Source organism: Leucoraja erinacea, chromosome 28 (genome assembly GCF_028641065.1).
Source record: "Leucoraja erinacea ecotype New England chromosome 28, Leri_hhj_1, whole genome shotgun sequence".
Taxonomy (NCBI): domain Eukaryota; kingdom Metazoa; phylum Chordata; class Chondrichthyes; order Rajiformes; family Rajidae; genus Leucoraja; species Leucoraja erinaceus.
Window position 1 is genome coordinate 1,171,370 of NC_073404.1, and position 16,455 is coordinate 1,187,824.

Here is a 16,455-nt window from a genome sequence, read left to right on the forward strand (position 1 = left end):
AATATTACAAGCATAAGGTGCAATAATAAGTTAAAACATAAAAATGTGGCTACCAGGACGTGGTTGTGCAATGGGGGGGTATAAAATAAAAGGCTTTTAATAAATTTTTTATAAGAACACGGTTGGTATATCCCTTTTTGCGGAGTTTTGTTTTACAATAGAGCGATTTATTTTCCTTTCTTCTTTTTTTTCTTTTCTTTCTAGGGTCTTATTTCTTTTCTTTACTTCCTTCTCTAATTCCTTCCCTAAGGGGTTCGCTTCTCCCAACACTTTCCTGCACCTTCACGATTCTTGCTTACTTCCCTTACTTCTTTTATTTCTATCCTTTTTAAAGCTCAAAGAATGAAGTGGTACAACATAATGTAATAAGATATATGCGATGTATTAATGTGATTTACTGTACTGCTAATAAAAATAAAATTTAAAAAAAAAAAAAAAAGGAACTTAATTCTTATAACTGTGAGGCGGTACACTCTGGGAGATCTAATAATGGTATGGGCGGCAAGGTGGTGCAGCGGTAGAGTTACTGCCTTACAACGCCACAGAACTGGGTCTGATCCTGATTACGGTTGCTGTCTGAACGGAGTTTGTACGTTCTCCCTGTGACCATGTGGGTTTTCTCCGGGTGCTCCGGTTTCCTCCCACACTCCAAAGACGTACAGGTTTGTAGTTTCATTGGCTTTGGTAAAATTGTATCTCCTCCCTAATGTGTAGGCAGGTCGCTGGTCACTGGTTGGCATGGACTTGGTGGACTGAAGGGCACTGTATCTCTGAAGTCTAACATAAAATAATGGTAGACATGCACCATGAATGTTTGAGTGCTAGGTAGTAAGACACAGAGAAACGTTGGTACTCTGCAGAGGAACTCTGAAAGGTATTGATAGGACAGATAGGAGGAAACGTTGCCTACAGTGGAGGTGACCATAGCCATAGGATAGCTGTTTCAGAAATTATCCAAGGAAGGTTTTATTTCACCAGAGGGTGGTTGCAATCTGGAAGACACTGCCTGGGTGTTTAGTGGAGGCATGAGTAGGGTGGAATCATGTTGCAGCGCTAGAGTTGCTGCCTCACAGCGCCAGAGACCCGGGTACGATCCTGACTACGGGTGCTGTCTGTACGGAGTTTTACGTTCACTTCGTGATCACAAGGGATTTTTCCGAGTGTTCTGGTTTCTTCCCACACTCCAAAGATGTACAGGTTTGCAGGTTAATTGGCTTTGGTAAAATTGTAAATTGTCCCTAGGGTGCAGGATAGTGAGAGTGCAGGGATCGCTGGTGGGCGCGGACTCTGCGGGTTTGTTTCCGTCCTGTATCTCTAAACTAAACTAAACGACGTGAATCACAAAGGCCAAGCAGGCCAGTAGAAATTGGAAAGTGAATGGAGGGGATACTGAGAGAAAGGACATAACTGCACCTGAAAAGGCAAGGACTGATTTGGACTTGTCAACGTGGCTTTGTGGATGAGAAATCACTACATGAATTTAATGGAGTTTTTTTAATAAATAAGTTAGCAAGAGCATTGATGAGAACAGGGCAGTGGACGTGGACTTTAGCAAGGCTTGTGGTAGGCTGGTCTACAAGTTCGATCTCATGGGATCCAGGGTGAACTAGACAATTAGAAGCAATATTGTCTTAATGGTGGGAGTCAGAGGGTGGTAGTGGAGGTTGGAGGCCTGTGACCAGTGGTGTGCCACATGGATCGGTGAGTATAAGGTGGGGCACATTATTGCAAATGAACAAGATGTTGGTGAGACCCCACCTGCCGTATTGAGAGCAGTTCTGGTTATCTAGCATTAGGAAATATGTCATTCAGCTCTAAAGGGTGCAGAAAAGATTCACAATGATTTTATCGGGATTAGAGGGAAGTTTTAATTTAGTTTATTGTCAGATGTACGGTGAAAAGCTTTTTGTTGTGTGTTATCCAGTCAACCCATGATTACAACCCAGCTGTTCACTGCACACTGATACACGATAAAGGGAATAACGTTTAGTGCAAGATAAAGTCCAGTAGAGTCCAATTAAGGATAGTTTGTGGGTCTCCAATGAGGGAGATGGGAGAGGCTGGATATGTCGGGTTTTTCCCTCTGCAACATAGGGGGTTAGGGGCGAGATATGTAAAACCAGGGGCATGGATAAGGTGAATGGTCACTGTTGTTCCCAGGGTAAGGGAGTCTAAAACAGGAGGGCGTGAATTTAAGGTGAGAGGGGAAAGATTTAAAAGGGACCTGATGGACAAGCTTTTCACATGGACAGTGGGGGGTATATAGAACAGGAAGTGGTAGGGGCGGAAACAATTCCAACTTCTGGAAGATATTTGGACAGGTACATGGATAGGAAGGATTATGAGGGATATGTGCTAAACAGAAGCAAAAATGGGACAAACTCAGGAAAACATCTTGGAAGGCATGGAAGAGCTGGGCAAAAGGACCCGTTTCATGCTACATAACTGACAAGAACTGGTGGATAGGACCACCCATATCAAAGCAACGACCAAGAAAGCACACCAACGCCTCTTCTTCCTTAGAAGGCTCAGGAAGTTCGGCATGTCCCCGACAACTCTCACCAACTTCTACAGATGCACCACAGAGAGTATTTTATTGGGATGCATCACATCATGGTTCGGGAACAGCTCCATCCAAGACTGCCAGAAATTGCTGACATGGCACCGACCATCACATAAACCAACCTCCTTTCCATTGACTCCATCTACACTTCACGCTGCCTCGGCAAGGCCAGCAGCATAATCAAGGATGAGTTACATCCCTCATCTCCCCTCTTCCATAAGGCAAGAGGTACAGAAGTGTGAAAATGCATAGCTCCAGGTTTGGAACAGTTTCTTCCCAGCTGTTATCAGGCAACTGAACCATCCTACGAACAACTAGAGAACAGTCCCGAGCTACTATTTACCTCATTGGAGACCCTCGGACTATCTTTAATCGGACTTTACTGGACTTTATTTTACACTAAACGTTATTCCCTTTATCTTGCATGTACACTGTGGACGGCTTGATTGTAATCATGTATAGTCTTTTCGCTGATTGGATAGCATGCAACAAAAAGCTTTTCACTTTATCTTGGTAGATGTGACAATAACTAAACTAAATGAGGAATATGATAGATAAGTATTTGGTGGTGCACACTGATGTAGTGGGTCACAGGACCTGTTTCTGTGCTGTGTGACTCCTAGACATCATACACCCCATGAGGTGGTGAACACAGCCTTCCTACAGCAGCATTCTCACATGTTCACCTCACCCAGGGTTTATACAGGACCCTCTCAACCTAATTTTATTCCTGCTTCCCAAAAGCTTTGTTAATAAGTGTTTAATAATATTTCAAGTATTGTCCCTGCTGCCGATGTCAGGCTAACAGGTCTGTAATTCCATGTTTTCTCTCCTTTTCTAAATCATAGTTACACAAACTATCCTCCAATCTGTGGAAACTGAACCAGTCAAAAGCACTTTGGAAAAATGACGGCCACTATTTCCTGAGATTCTTCCCTAAGTACTTGGGGATACGGACTACTAGGCTCTGGCAAGTTTAATTTAGTGACAGAGCACGGAAACAGGCCCTTCGGCCCACCAAGTCCACGCTGACCGACGATCCCCGTAAACATACTCTCTCCTACACACACTAGGGACAATTTCACAATTACACCAAGCCAATTAGCCAACAAACCTGTACGTCTTTGGAATGTGGGAGGAAGCCGGAAATCGCGGAGAAAATCCGTACAGACAGCACCCGTAGTCAGGACTGAACCCGGGTCTCTGGCGCTGTGAGGCAGTAACTCTACCTCTGCTCCACTCTGCCTGTTCCGTGTTACAATTCCCCCCCATTTCAGGCTCTAAGGTGTTACTATTTGCCTTCATTAATAATTTTATCTTCACACACCTACAGAAACTTTACAGACAGTTTATATGTTCCTTGTCTGGTTATTTTCCCTTCCTTAAACACACACTCTCTGCATGACCAGGATGTTATACGTTATTTGCATACTTTTAATCTTTCCCTCTCCAGAAGTATCCTACAATTCCTACATGTGTGAGATAAATGCAATTTTAAGTTATATTGAAACTTTTAAGCTTAAAAATCATATAATTCATGGAAAAGAATTAACTGGATATCCATAATGTGCAGTGACCTCCTGCAGACCATTGCTGAGACACTGCACATTCACACACGGGACCGTCACCAACCCACAGCTCCACGCTGGACATTAGCCCCAAATTGTAGTTATCCTGCAGAAGTTCATAAGTCATAGGAGCAAATTAGGCCATTCAGCCTATCGCGTCTACTCTGGGCTATCATGGCTGATCTATCTTTGCCTCTCAACCCCATTCTCCTGCCTTCTCCCCATAACCTCGCACACCCTTACTAATCAAGAACCCAATCAACCTCTGCTTTAAAAATACAGAGAAGGGCTGAGACAGGAACAAGTCTGAGGGAGAGTTTGGGGCGGGGGGGGGGGGGGGGGGTAGGGAAAGGAGAGGGAGAGAGAGAGACAGAGAGAGAGAGAGAGAGAGAGAGAGAGAGAGAGAGAGAGAGAGAGAGAGAGAGAGAGAGAGAGAGAGAGATAGAGAGGTAGAGAGGGAGAGAGGGAGAGAGAGAGGAGAGGAGGAGGTGAAGAGAGGGAAAGGGGATAGGGGAGGGGGAATGAGAGGGAAGAGAGGAAGAGAGGAGGAGAGAGAGGAGAGAGAGAGAGAGAGAGAGAGAGAGAGAGAGAGAGAGAGAGAGAGAGAGAGAGAGAGAGAGAGAGAGAGAGAGAGAGAGAGAGAGAGAGAGAGAGAGAGAGAGAGAGAGAGAGAGAGAGAGAGAGAGAGAGAGAGATTTAGAGGCAGAAGGAAACAGAAAGAGAATGTGAGAACAGCTTTGATAGACGGATGATTGTTTTGAACGGTTGCGAGCTAGAATGCCCGTGGCAGAAATTGTTGAATGTAGATTTCTGAAGACTGTGCACAAATAGTGGAGAATTTGTACCTCAGCATCAGGGCGCTGTAGGGAGGACATTGATTGTATGGTGCTGAGGTCCTGCTCCAGTTTGATGATGAGATCCTTCTGTCCGCCTGTGGTCTTCACCACCTCGGTCAGTTGTATCTGTAACTCCGCACAGCGAGCTGCAGGGGAAGACCAGCGAACAGACTATTAGTAAATATCGCACCAGAAATATGAAATAAACATCCAAACTCTCTCAACAATATAACTGCCTGCCAGTCAGCATCTAGAGGAGAAAAGAAACCAGGAGCTAAACGAAAACAGTACAAGGAGATAAAAGTGGGAAAAAATATACATTCAAATAGCAAAAACAAAAAAAGAAATGACTAGCGGTTTCCAGATTGGAGGATAGTTTGTGTAACCATGATTTAGAAATCACGTCGGGGTCACCAATGTAGCGGCATCAAATGTGGTGAATAAAGGTGAGACGTCAGGCCGGTTCAAAGAGTCGTTTATTCAGTGGTGACACGTTAAGTTGGTGCGCTAACTATAATAACAGTGTTGCTGTAGCTGAGCGAGGTTGTTCACTCGGGCTCAGCTACCGGTTGACTCCCTTAAGGTCACGAGGTGAGATGACCTTAAGTACCAGGACACTCCCTCTAGCCCATGATGTCATGTGCCCGCTCTCGTACTTCCTGACGAGGGTTCGAGCATAAGTGGCCCGTGTATAGGCTGATGCCATATGACCACTGTTCAGTAAGTACATACCAGGAAGAAAGGAGCCAGGGTAGAGAGAGGTGTTGGAGTAGGTTCATGGGCACTGCTGGGAAAGGGCATATGCCCAGTTACTGTACAATGGACAGGATGAGGCAGCTGCAAAAGTAGACTGGAGTTTGGATGCCTTGCATTGATAATCATAGTCATCCAGCGTGGAAACAGGCCCTGCGGCCCAACTTGCCCACACCGACCAACATGCCCCATCTAAGATAGACACAAAATGCTGGAGTCATTCAGCGGGTCAGGCAGCATCTCTAGAGAAAAGGAATAGGTGCCATTTTGGGTCGAGACCCTTTGTCATCTACACTGGTTCCACATATCTGCGCTTGGCCCATATCCTAGACCTATCCTATCCATGTACCTGTCCAAATGTTCCTTGAACGTTGTGATAGTTCCTGCCTCAACTACCTCCTGTGGCAGCTTGTGCCATATACCTTTGTGTAAAAAAAGTTGCCCCTCAAATTCCTATTAAATCTTTCCCCCCCTCATCTTAAACCTATGTCCACTGGTTCCTGATTCCCCCACTCTGGGTAAAAGACATTTTGTACACCTGTATATAAAACCACCAAACTATCTCTCTGGTGGTTTTATACACAGGTGGACAATAGCAGTGGGAATGTCCAGGGGCACAGCCACTGAGAAGCTTGAGTTGGAGATGGGAAATGCAGTGTCTTGATTAAAAAATATGGGGGTGCAGGAACTGAAGGATCGGCAAGTCTGACAGCAATCTTACAGTGAGGCGTGTGCAGTCACCCTGCAGAGGATAGAGTGAGAGAGGTGGACAGGGGTGAGGTGCTGGAACTCATGTCCATTCTGTTTAGTACTGGGAGATCAAGCCCATCCTTCGCCAGAGATCATAGGATCGCGGCAGGATTGGTGACCCCATGAAACCACAGCCGTTGCACAACCCTCGTGGATCATGGTGCGCAGTGGTAGAGTTGCTGCCTTACAGCACCAGAAATCTGGGTTCGATCCTGACAATGGGTGCTGTATGTATGGAGTTTGTACATTCTCCCCGTGACCTGCGAAGGTTTTCTCCAGGAGCCCCCGTTTCCTCCCACATTCCAAAGACGTAATGGTTTGTAGGTTAATTGGCTTCTGTAAAGATTGTCAATTGTACCAAGTGTAGATTATTGCTATTGTCTGCGGGTCGCTGGTCCGTGGGGATTCGGTGGGTAGAAGGGCCTGTTTCCATGCTGCATTTTTAAAACTAAAATAAACCAGGTCCTGCCATCCTCGGCCAGTCTAGCATGTAATGGCACTGGCTCGGCACTGTGCCCTTCCTGAAATGGTCTCTCCAGACACTCAGTGCAGGAAGACACCGTAAATCCAGGCCAGACCACAAATGTTAAAAACCAAGGCAGATTTTGTAAGTATCAGAATTATGCAGGAAGAGCCATCTTGGGGAACGGCTGCTAGCCAGCAGCCGTCCGTTTTAATTCGCTTTTTAAAAAAAAGTTTTTAGTGAGTCCTGTTTAGTGATGTTTGAAGGATATGGACTTTTTAATGTGGGGGGTAGGGGTCAATTTTACTTCTAGGTCCCTACCTGGTCGGTGAGGCAGCTCTTTCTCCAGGCTGCCCGTCGACCCGTCCTCATGGCCTACCAGCGGGCTTGGAGCACCGTTTCCTGGCGGGGACCGCCCAGTACCTCGGCCTCGGTGGCGGCACAGCGCTGGAACGTCATCGTGGAGCGGAGCGGGCGATGCCTTGCCTGGGTCGCCGCGCTGGATCGACGCGCTGGAGTTGCAGCCTCCGGGCTGCGGGGCTGCGGGTCTGCGGAGCGGAGCGGGCAGTGCCGATTTCAACATCGGGAGCCTGGGAGCTCCAAACCGGCGCGGCCTTGTCGGCTTCGGAAGCCGCGGTCCCCAGCTAGGAAGCGGCCGTTCCAGGTGGCCCAGCCGCTGTGAGGACTCTCCCGATGCCGAGGCAACACCACCCGGTGAGAACAGCCAGGAACATCGGGCCTCCGTAGAGGCAATAGCGGTGGCCTCAATAGGCCTGACTTTGGGGTGAACTTGGGGTTGGGGACTGGACATTGTGCCTTCCCCCACAGTGGTATCCATTGTTGGGGGGATGATTATTTGTCTGTAAGGTAATCCTGTTAGTCTTGGTCCAAGATGGCTGCCGTGAAGGGAGCGTGGACGCTGGCACGCTTTAGCTGCCGCTGCTCTCTCTTCACATTGTGTTTTTGATTTTTTGTTTTTGGACTGAATTCTGTTTTTAATTTGTGTTTCTGTGATGTCTTTATTATTTATTTTATTCTGATTATATGTTTATATTCCTGATAATCTATTTAAGGTGTCCTTGAGATGTCTGAAAGGCACCCAACAAATAAAATGTATTATTATTATTATTATTACCACATCAGCAGCTGTGTTATTGAGTGCATATGGGACTGAACTCGGGGAAGGAATCCATCCATGTGATCTGTCAGTGTTTGCAAACTCAAGGTATAACGGTCAGTCTACAAGGCAGGGAACTGACACAAGCACTGATGCTCCTTGGCAGCAGCAGCAAAGTGAAGTAGCACAAGATATGACCAGTCTGCTGGTCAGTGGAACCGAAGAAGGGTCCCGACCCAAAATGTCACCCATCCATTTACTCCACAGATGCTGCCAGATACTCCACACCCGCTGAGGTACTCTACCATTTTGTGCCTATCTTTGAATAAACCAGCATCTGCAGTTCCTTCCTACACATTTTGTCTGCTCCACTGCGAAATACACAGGTTTTGTCTGCTCCACTGCGAAACACCCTCCCTCTGCTCACTATGATCCCTGTATATCTATTTTTTTTAACCAGCTTACCACGTCCTCGCTCTCCTCCATCTTGTGCCTCGCGGCCCAGTTCTGCAACACAGACAGCAACAGTCTCCCTTCGACTCACAGCGCCCACTATGATCCAGTACCAGCTGCTCTCCCGTTTCTATTGACATTTTTTACCACCCAAGCTCGCACCAACCACCAACACCGGTGTGTTTTCTCGGCGCTTGCATGTGCCTCCATCTTGGGAGCCAACCCGGATTACAGACAGTTGGGAGTCTATCCACCCGGGTCGTGTGACAGACAGCACCACAGTCTATCCACCTCGCACTCACAGCACCGTTCTCACACCGTGCAGCAGCACCAGTACCAGCACCAGCACCAACACCGGCACCAACACCGGCACCAACACCGGCACCAGCACCAACACCGGCACCAACACCGGCACCAACACCGGCACCAACACCGGCACCAGCACCGGCACCAACACCAGCACCAACACCGGCACCACACACAAACACCGGCACCAACACCACACCAGCACCAACACCACCACACCGGCACACCAGCACCAGCACCAACACCGGCACCAACACAACACCACACCGGCACCAACACACACCGGCACCAGCACCGGCACCAACACCGGCACCAACACCGGCACCAACACCACCAGCACCGGGCACCAACACCACACCCAACACCAGCACCACACCGGCACCAACACCGGCACCAACACCGGCACCGGCACCAACAGCACCACCACACCAACACCGGCACCAGCACCGGCACCAGCACCAACACAGCACCAACACCAGCACCAACAACCACACGGCACCAACCGGCACCGGCACCAGCACCAGCACCAACACCGGCACCGGCACCAGCACCAACACCGGCACCACCAGCACCAACACCGGCACCAACACCGGCACCAACACCGGCACCAACACCCACCACACCGGCACCGGCACCAACACCACCGGCACCAACACCCACCGGCACCAACACCGGCACCGGCACCAGCACCAGGCACCAACACCGGCACCAACACCAACACCGGCACCAGCACCAGCACCGGCACACCAGCACCGACACCGGCACCAACACCATCACCGGCACCAACACCTGCACCAGCCCCGGCACCAACCCCAGCACCAGCACCAACACCGGCACCAACACCGGCACCAACCAACCACCGGCACCAACACCGGCAGGCACACACACCGGCACCAACACCGGCACCACACCGGCACACACCGGCACCACACCAACACCGGCACCGGCACCAACACCGGCACCACCACCGGCACCGGCACCGCACCAGCACACACCGGCACCAACACCACCGGCACCACACCGGCACACCAACACCGGCACCACACCAACACCACCACACAGCACCAACACCAGCACAACACCGGCACCAGCACCACACCGCACCAACACCGGCACCAGCACCGGCACCGCACCAACACCGGCACCAACACCAACACCGGCACCAACACCACCACACACCACCAACACCGGCACCAACACCAACACCAACACCACAACCGGCACCAACACCACCACCGCACACAACACCAACCACCAACACCGGCACCAACCAACACGGCACCACACCAACAACACACAACACCCGGCACCAACACACCGCACCAACACCGGCACCACACACACCGGCACCAACACCGGCACCAACACCGGCACCACACACCAACACCGGCAACACCACCGCACCACACCGGCACCACACACCGCACCAGCACCAACACCGGCACCAGCACCAACACAACACCAGCACCGGCACCAACACCGGCACCACCACACACCAACACCAACACCAACACCAAACCACACCGGCAACACCGCACCAACACCACACCAGCACCGGCACCAACCACACGGCACCAACACCCAACACCGCACCAACACCAGCCAGCACCGGCACCAGCACCACACCGGCACCCACACCAACACCAACACGGCACCACCGCACCAACCACACCGGCACCACCAGCACCACCGCACCAACACCAACACCGGCACCAACACCGGCACCAACACCGGCCCCAGCACCAACACCGCACCAACACCGGCACCAGCACCAGCACCAACACCGGCACCGGCACCAGCACCAACACCCGGCACCACCAACACCGGCACCACAACACACCAACAGCGGCACCAGCACCGGCACCAACACCGCACCAACACCGGCACCAACACCACCAGCACCAGCACCAACACACCGCACCAACAAGCCCACCAACGCACTGACTCTCCCAACACCGCACCAACACCAGCATCAGCACACCAGCACCGGCACCAACACCGGCACCAACACCGGCACCAGCACCGGCACCAACACCGGCACCAACACCGGCACCAACACCAGCACCAACACCGGCACCCGCACCAACACCAGCACCAACACCGGCACCAACACCAACACCGGCACCAACACCGGCACCAACAGCGGCACCAACACCAGCATCAGCACCAGCAAGCCCTCGCTCTGACTCTCCCGCAGCTTCGGGCCTCAGTCACCCACACCTGCAATGGACCCCTCCACAGATGCTGCCTGACCCGCTGAGTTACTCCAGCATTTTGTGTCTATCTTCGCACGGTGTAAACCAGCGTCTGCAGTTCCTTCCTACACATTTTGTAATGGACCCTAGTTCATTCTACACCAAATCCACGCCTTCAATAAAGGCCGAGTCCGAAGAATGGTCCCAACCCGAAAACGTCAACCCATCCCTTTCTCCAGAGATGTTGCCTGCCCCACTGACTTACTCTTGCACTTTGTATCTACGTTTTGAAGAATGGAACTGTCAGCCCACTGTGGTTGTCAGATCAGCCAACATTGCCCACACCTGTTTACCCCTTTGTCCTTGGCTGTAGTGGCCCTTCCTCACTAACACGTTGAAGACCTGATGACCAAGCTCGCTGACCACTCAGTTATTGGGTATTTTACAGCAGAAGTGATGAAGCTTTCTCAGTGTTCATAGAGCAGCCTATTCCAACATTATAAAGCTCTTTTGGTTTTGGTTTTTTCAGTAGGAAGCTCTTCAAACAGATGAATGCAAATCAGAGTAGTTTAGTTTAGAGATGCAACGTGGAAACAAGACTTCCGGCCTCCGAGCCCACGCAGACCAGCCATCCCCGCACACAAACACTATCCTACACACACAAGGGACAATTTTACAATCTTACCAAGCCAATGAACCTACAAACCTGTACACCTTTGGAGTGTGGGAGGAAACCGGAGATCCTGGAGAAAATCCACGCAGGTCATAGTGATACGTACAAACTCCAAACAGACAGCACCCACAGTCAGGATCGAACCCGGGTCTCTGGCACTAGAAGGCAGCAACTCCACCAAGGCACCACCCCCAATTTAAAAGATGTCTTTTACGGATGGCAAGGACGTTAAGGGTGGCAATAAAAACGGATCTTTCCATATGCCAACTTTAGTAAATCCACACTTGTTTTGAATGGTTGCCAGCTGTAGCCAGGATTATTCAGGCCAGACATCAGTCTAAGCTACAGGCCCCCATTGTCTCTTCTCCACACACAGTCATACAGAACAACACCCGCTGGCAGCCCAACTCATCCATGCAGAACAAGGTGCTCCATCTGCCTGTGCTTGGCCCATATTCCTCTCCTCACCTTCCACTGTGTACGGTAGGGCCAAGCTGGCCATCCGCCAGTCAAGGCACCAGGCGGTGGAGGGCTCTACCCGAGCCGGCTGCCTGCCCCTTTTCCGGGGATACGTCCGTGCCCGGGTGCGGTTAGAAAGGGAATACACCCTGGGGGAGTTCCGGGACCGCTGGGCTCTGCAGGATCCTCAATAAGGATTGTATCATACTTGTATAATAGTTTATTATGGATATATGTTAGTATTGTATTATGGTGGTGGGCTCTGGCTTGTTTTATTGTAGTGTCAATATTATTTTTTAATAATTGAATACATTTTTTGATTTAAAAAAAAACTGTGTACGGTAGAGAGCATGTTGACTGGTTGCAGCACGACCTGGTTCAACGCAGGAGTGAAGACGACGGCAAAACGTGGGGAATACAGTCCAGTCCACCATCGAAGGGATCTACAGGAGCCAGCATCATCAGCGACCCACACCACCCTGGCCACGCTCTCATTTCACTCCTACATTCAGGAAAAAGGTATAAGAGCTGGAAAACTGTAATGTCTAGGTTCACAAACAGCTGCTTCCTAACAACTATTAAGCTATTGAACACCATGAAATCCAACTAAACTCCAAACTGTCTTGTTTGCACCAGTTTTGTTTTGTTTTAACTTTTATTGTTTCATTGTTTTTTTTTAAATTATTATTGAAGTTATTTTTGTTGTTTATTATGACGTGTACTGAGTACTGTGTTTACATATCTGTTGAGCTGCTGCAAGTAGGAATTCTATTATGTTTCAGGACTTATGACAATAAAAACCTCTTGATTCTTAAATCTTTCCAATCCACATTCTATGCAAATGTCTTTGAAATGTTGTTACACCATCTGCCTTAACTACCTGTGTAGGAATGAACTGCAGATGCTGGTTTAAATGCTGGAGTAACTCAGCGGTACAGGCTTCCCCAGCATTTTTGTCTACCTCCCAAATTCTATACTCATTTTATAGATTGTTGGCCGTGGCTTAACCAGACTCCATGCTTTCCAGTATAATTTGTTTTTTATATAATCATTATTTTTTATATTATAATTGGTCTGTTTATGAAGCATTGGTGACTTTTATTTACCAATCCTTTTTTTTCATGTTTTCCTTTTCCCCTAATTTGCATTGTTTCATCCCCTGCACTTTCTACTTTTCGCTGGTATTTCCACGTTATTGATTGTTGGTAGAGGGCTTGTCCTGGGCTTGATACTCCAGCCTGGACCTCCAGTCATGTTTCTATGTGAATGTACCTGCTCAGAATGCCAGCAGCTCCCTCCCTTTCTCCTATTGCTTGCCTAGTTGTTTCTATCCATTTAAGCCAGATCATTTCACAGCTCAGTAGAACTGGCCTTCCCTCACCTGAGAACTCCTCGACACTATCTGATCCTTTGCATAATCATGAATGCAGCTTAACGTTCCTTGAGATGGAGGGAACATGTTTTCCAAACTACCAATCATGAATGAGGAGTTCGGCCTGATAGCAGCCAATAACATGAATGGGATGTGTGGGGAGGAACTGCAGATACTGGTTTAAACCAAAGACAAACCAAAAAAAGCTGGAGTTACTCGGCGGGTCAGGCAGCATCTCTGGAGAAAAGGAATAGGTGATGTTTCGGGTGGAGACCCTTCTTCAGTCTGATTAATAGGATGTTGCATAGTGCAGGAAGAGGTTCGAAAGACGTGGTGTTGAATATTTGTGCCAAAGAAGAGTGTACACACAAGGAACTGCAGATGGTGGTTTACAAAAGATGCAAATTGCTGGAGTAACTCAGCGGGCCAGGTAGCGTCTCTGGAGAACATGGATAAGTCACCTTTCGGATCTGGACCCCTAACACTCAGGAATAGTGTGCCTGTCTCTGGGCAGATGTTAAACATGTGATGGGACAGAAGGCAGCCACAGTGAGGTTCCTGGAGCAACATTCAGCGATAGCCTCACACAATGCTGGAAACATTCAGCAGGTCAGACAACATCAGCATCAGAGAGAGGAAGAGGCAATGTTTCAGGTCAAAGATCTTTCACCAGAATTACAATATTAGCTCTGATGATGAGACTTCAACGAAACGTTAACTCTCTCTCTTTCCCAGCTGAATGTTTCTACATTTTCTGTTTTAGATTTCCAGCACCTTAAGTTGATTTGATTCTCATCCACAGGCCTGGACAATTATCTGGATGCAAATCTTGCCAAATTTCCAGGTCTCACTTCAGCATCTGTGCAATTTAAGATCAGAAATTAAATATATATTTTTTAATAGAAATCTGGGATCACTTGTAGAATATTGTAACAGCCATGTCTTTCAGGGAAAGGAAATTAGCACCGGCAGACCAGACTCTTATGGGGATGAGGAGACGGCAGGATCATGGGGTTAGGATGGATAAATATATCAGCCATGATCGAATAGCAGACTAGACTTGATGGGCCGAATAGCCCAATTCAGCTTCTATCATTGACCTTCTGATCTTATGACTCTTAGAAACATAAAAACATAGAAAAGAGGTGCAGGAGTAGGTCATTCGGCCCTTCGAGCCTGCACCACCATTCAATATGATCATGGCTGATCATCCAACTCAGTATCCTGTACCTGCCTTCTCTCCATACCCCCTGATCCCTTTAGCCACAAGGGCCACATCTAACTCATTATTAAATATAGCCAATTAACTGGCCTCAAATACCTTCTGTGGCAGAGAATTCCAGAGATTCATCACTCTCTGTGTGAAAATTTTCTTTCTCATCTCGGTCCTAAAAGATTTCCCCCTTATCCTTAAACAGTGACTGCTTGTTCTGGACTTCCCCAACATCGGGAACAATCTTCCTGCATCTAGCCTGTCCAACCCCTTAAGAATTTTGTAAGTGATCTGATCCGGGTGCAGTGTGATTGAGTCTCTGAAGAAAGGAAGAAAAATTAAAAAGCTGGAAAAAGGATAGATAGTAGCTAATGAACCACAGACGAAACTATGGATTGTTGGGAAAAGACAGGAGGTTGGAGGTCAAATATAGGAGGTCAAAGATCAGGATTCAACAAAAGCCTTTACTCTCAGGCAGGATGGTCACTGGTGAACGAACGAAGAAGCAAGTTAGAAACCCAGCAGGTAAAACGTTCTTGATCAGCCACACGTGATCAGGGCTGAAGGTGGGAAAACTATGGCCTCTCGCCACTCTCAGGCTGAAATGTTGACCCTCTTTTCCCTCTAAATGCTGACTGACATCATACATGTTTCTCGTAATATTTTCACAACGGAAACCTTAAGCATTACCAGCAATGGACTTGAAATTGTATCCCTTCTGTTTGAGCAGAGACAAGGTAAGAATGATTGTGTTTATGTTGATTATAGTGTTATACAATCTGAAAGGAGCCTGATTCATAATCAGCGCCATAATCAATTTCAAAACCCATAGCACAAGCGCAACTATCAAAGACCCAAACCCTTCTTTCAGAGTCTGCCTTGCCACACTATTCAAGATTCACCTATTTTACTGAAGGTTTTTATGGGCCATTTTTGTGAGGTGCTGAAATGGCTAAAACACAGCTCCAGTACTTTTATTTATTTCTCCAGTCACGCTATTTCCTTGCCTCTGTCACACTGCACAGAAACTGGCCTTTCAACCCAACTCGTCCTTTCCAACCAATACCCATCTGACCTAATACAATTTACAGAAGCCAATTAACCTACAAACGTGCACGTCTTTGGAATGAAACCAGAGCTTTCGGTGAAAACAAGGAGGAACTTGCAAACTCCGTGCTGTAGAACTTGCAAACTCCGTGCAGCACCTGTGGTCAGGATGGAACCCGGGTCTCTGGCGTAGTAAGGCAGCAACTCTACCACTGCGCCACTGTGCTGCCCTGTCTAAATCAACTTTAAACATTGTAATTCCACCCACCTTTACAGCTTTCTGTGGCAGCACATTCCACATAGTCATCATCAGTGAAACGCTGCCCCTCAGCTCCCTTTTCAATCTTTGCCCAATCGTTTTACCCTGGGAAAAGACTGTGACCGTTCAATTTACCACATGATTTTTTTAAACCTCGGAAAGACAGCCTCCAAAATAAACCTAGCCTATTCAGCCTCAACTCAAATCCTCCTGACCTGGGAGCAGCCTCGTGAGTCTTTCCTGCACCTTTTGCAGCTTAATAACACCTTTCCTACAGATTTACCACCAAAACTGCATTTATTAAAGTCTGGTTTGACCAACCCAAAATGGCACCATTCTTGTATGATGGAGACAAGTCATTTGAAGCAGAATTCTCCAAGCGACATGGAGGGGAATCAGAGGACATAGGTTTAAGGTGAAAAGGGCAA

The 16,455-nt window shown here is 48.4% G+C and overlaps 1 protein-coding gene across 1 annotated transcript in view; it reads right to left on the bottom strand.

Annotated features, from left to right (window-relative positions):
- Positions 1 to 16,455, bottom strand: part of cux1b (cut-like homeobox 1b) — a 445,030-nt gene that overhangs the window by 28,947 nt on the left and 399,628 nt on the right. Inside the window, exon 15 of the mRNA XM_055657468.1 lies at positions 4,977 to 5,113. Within this exon, the coding sequence (XP_055513443.1) occupies positions 4,977 to 5,113 (137 nt within the window). The remainder of the gene's footprint in view (positions 1 to 4,976; positions 5,114 to 16,455) is intronic.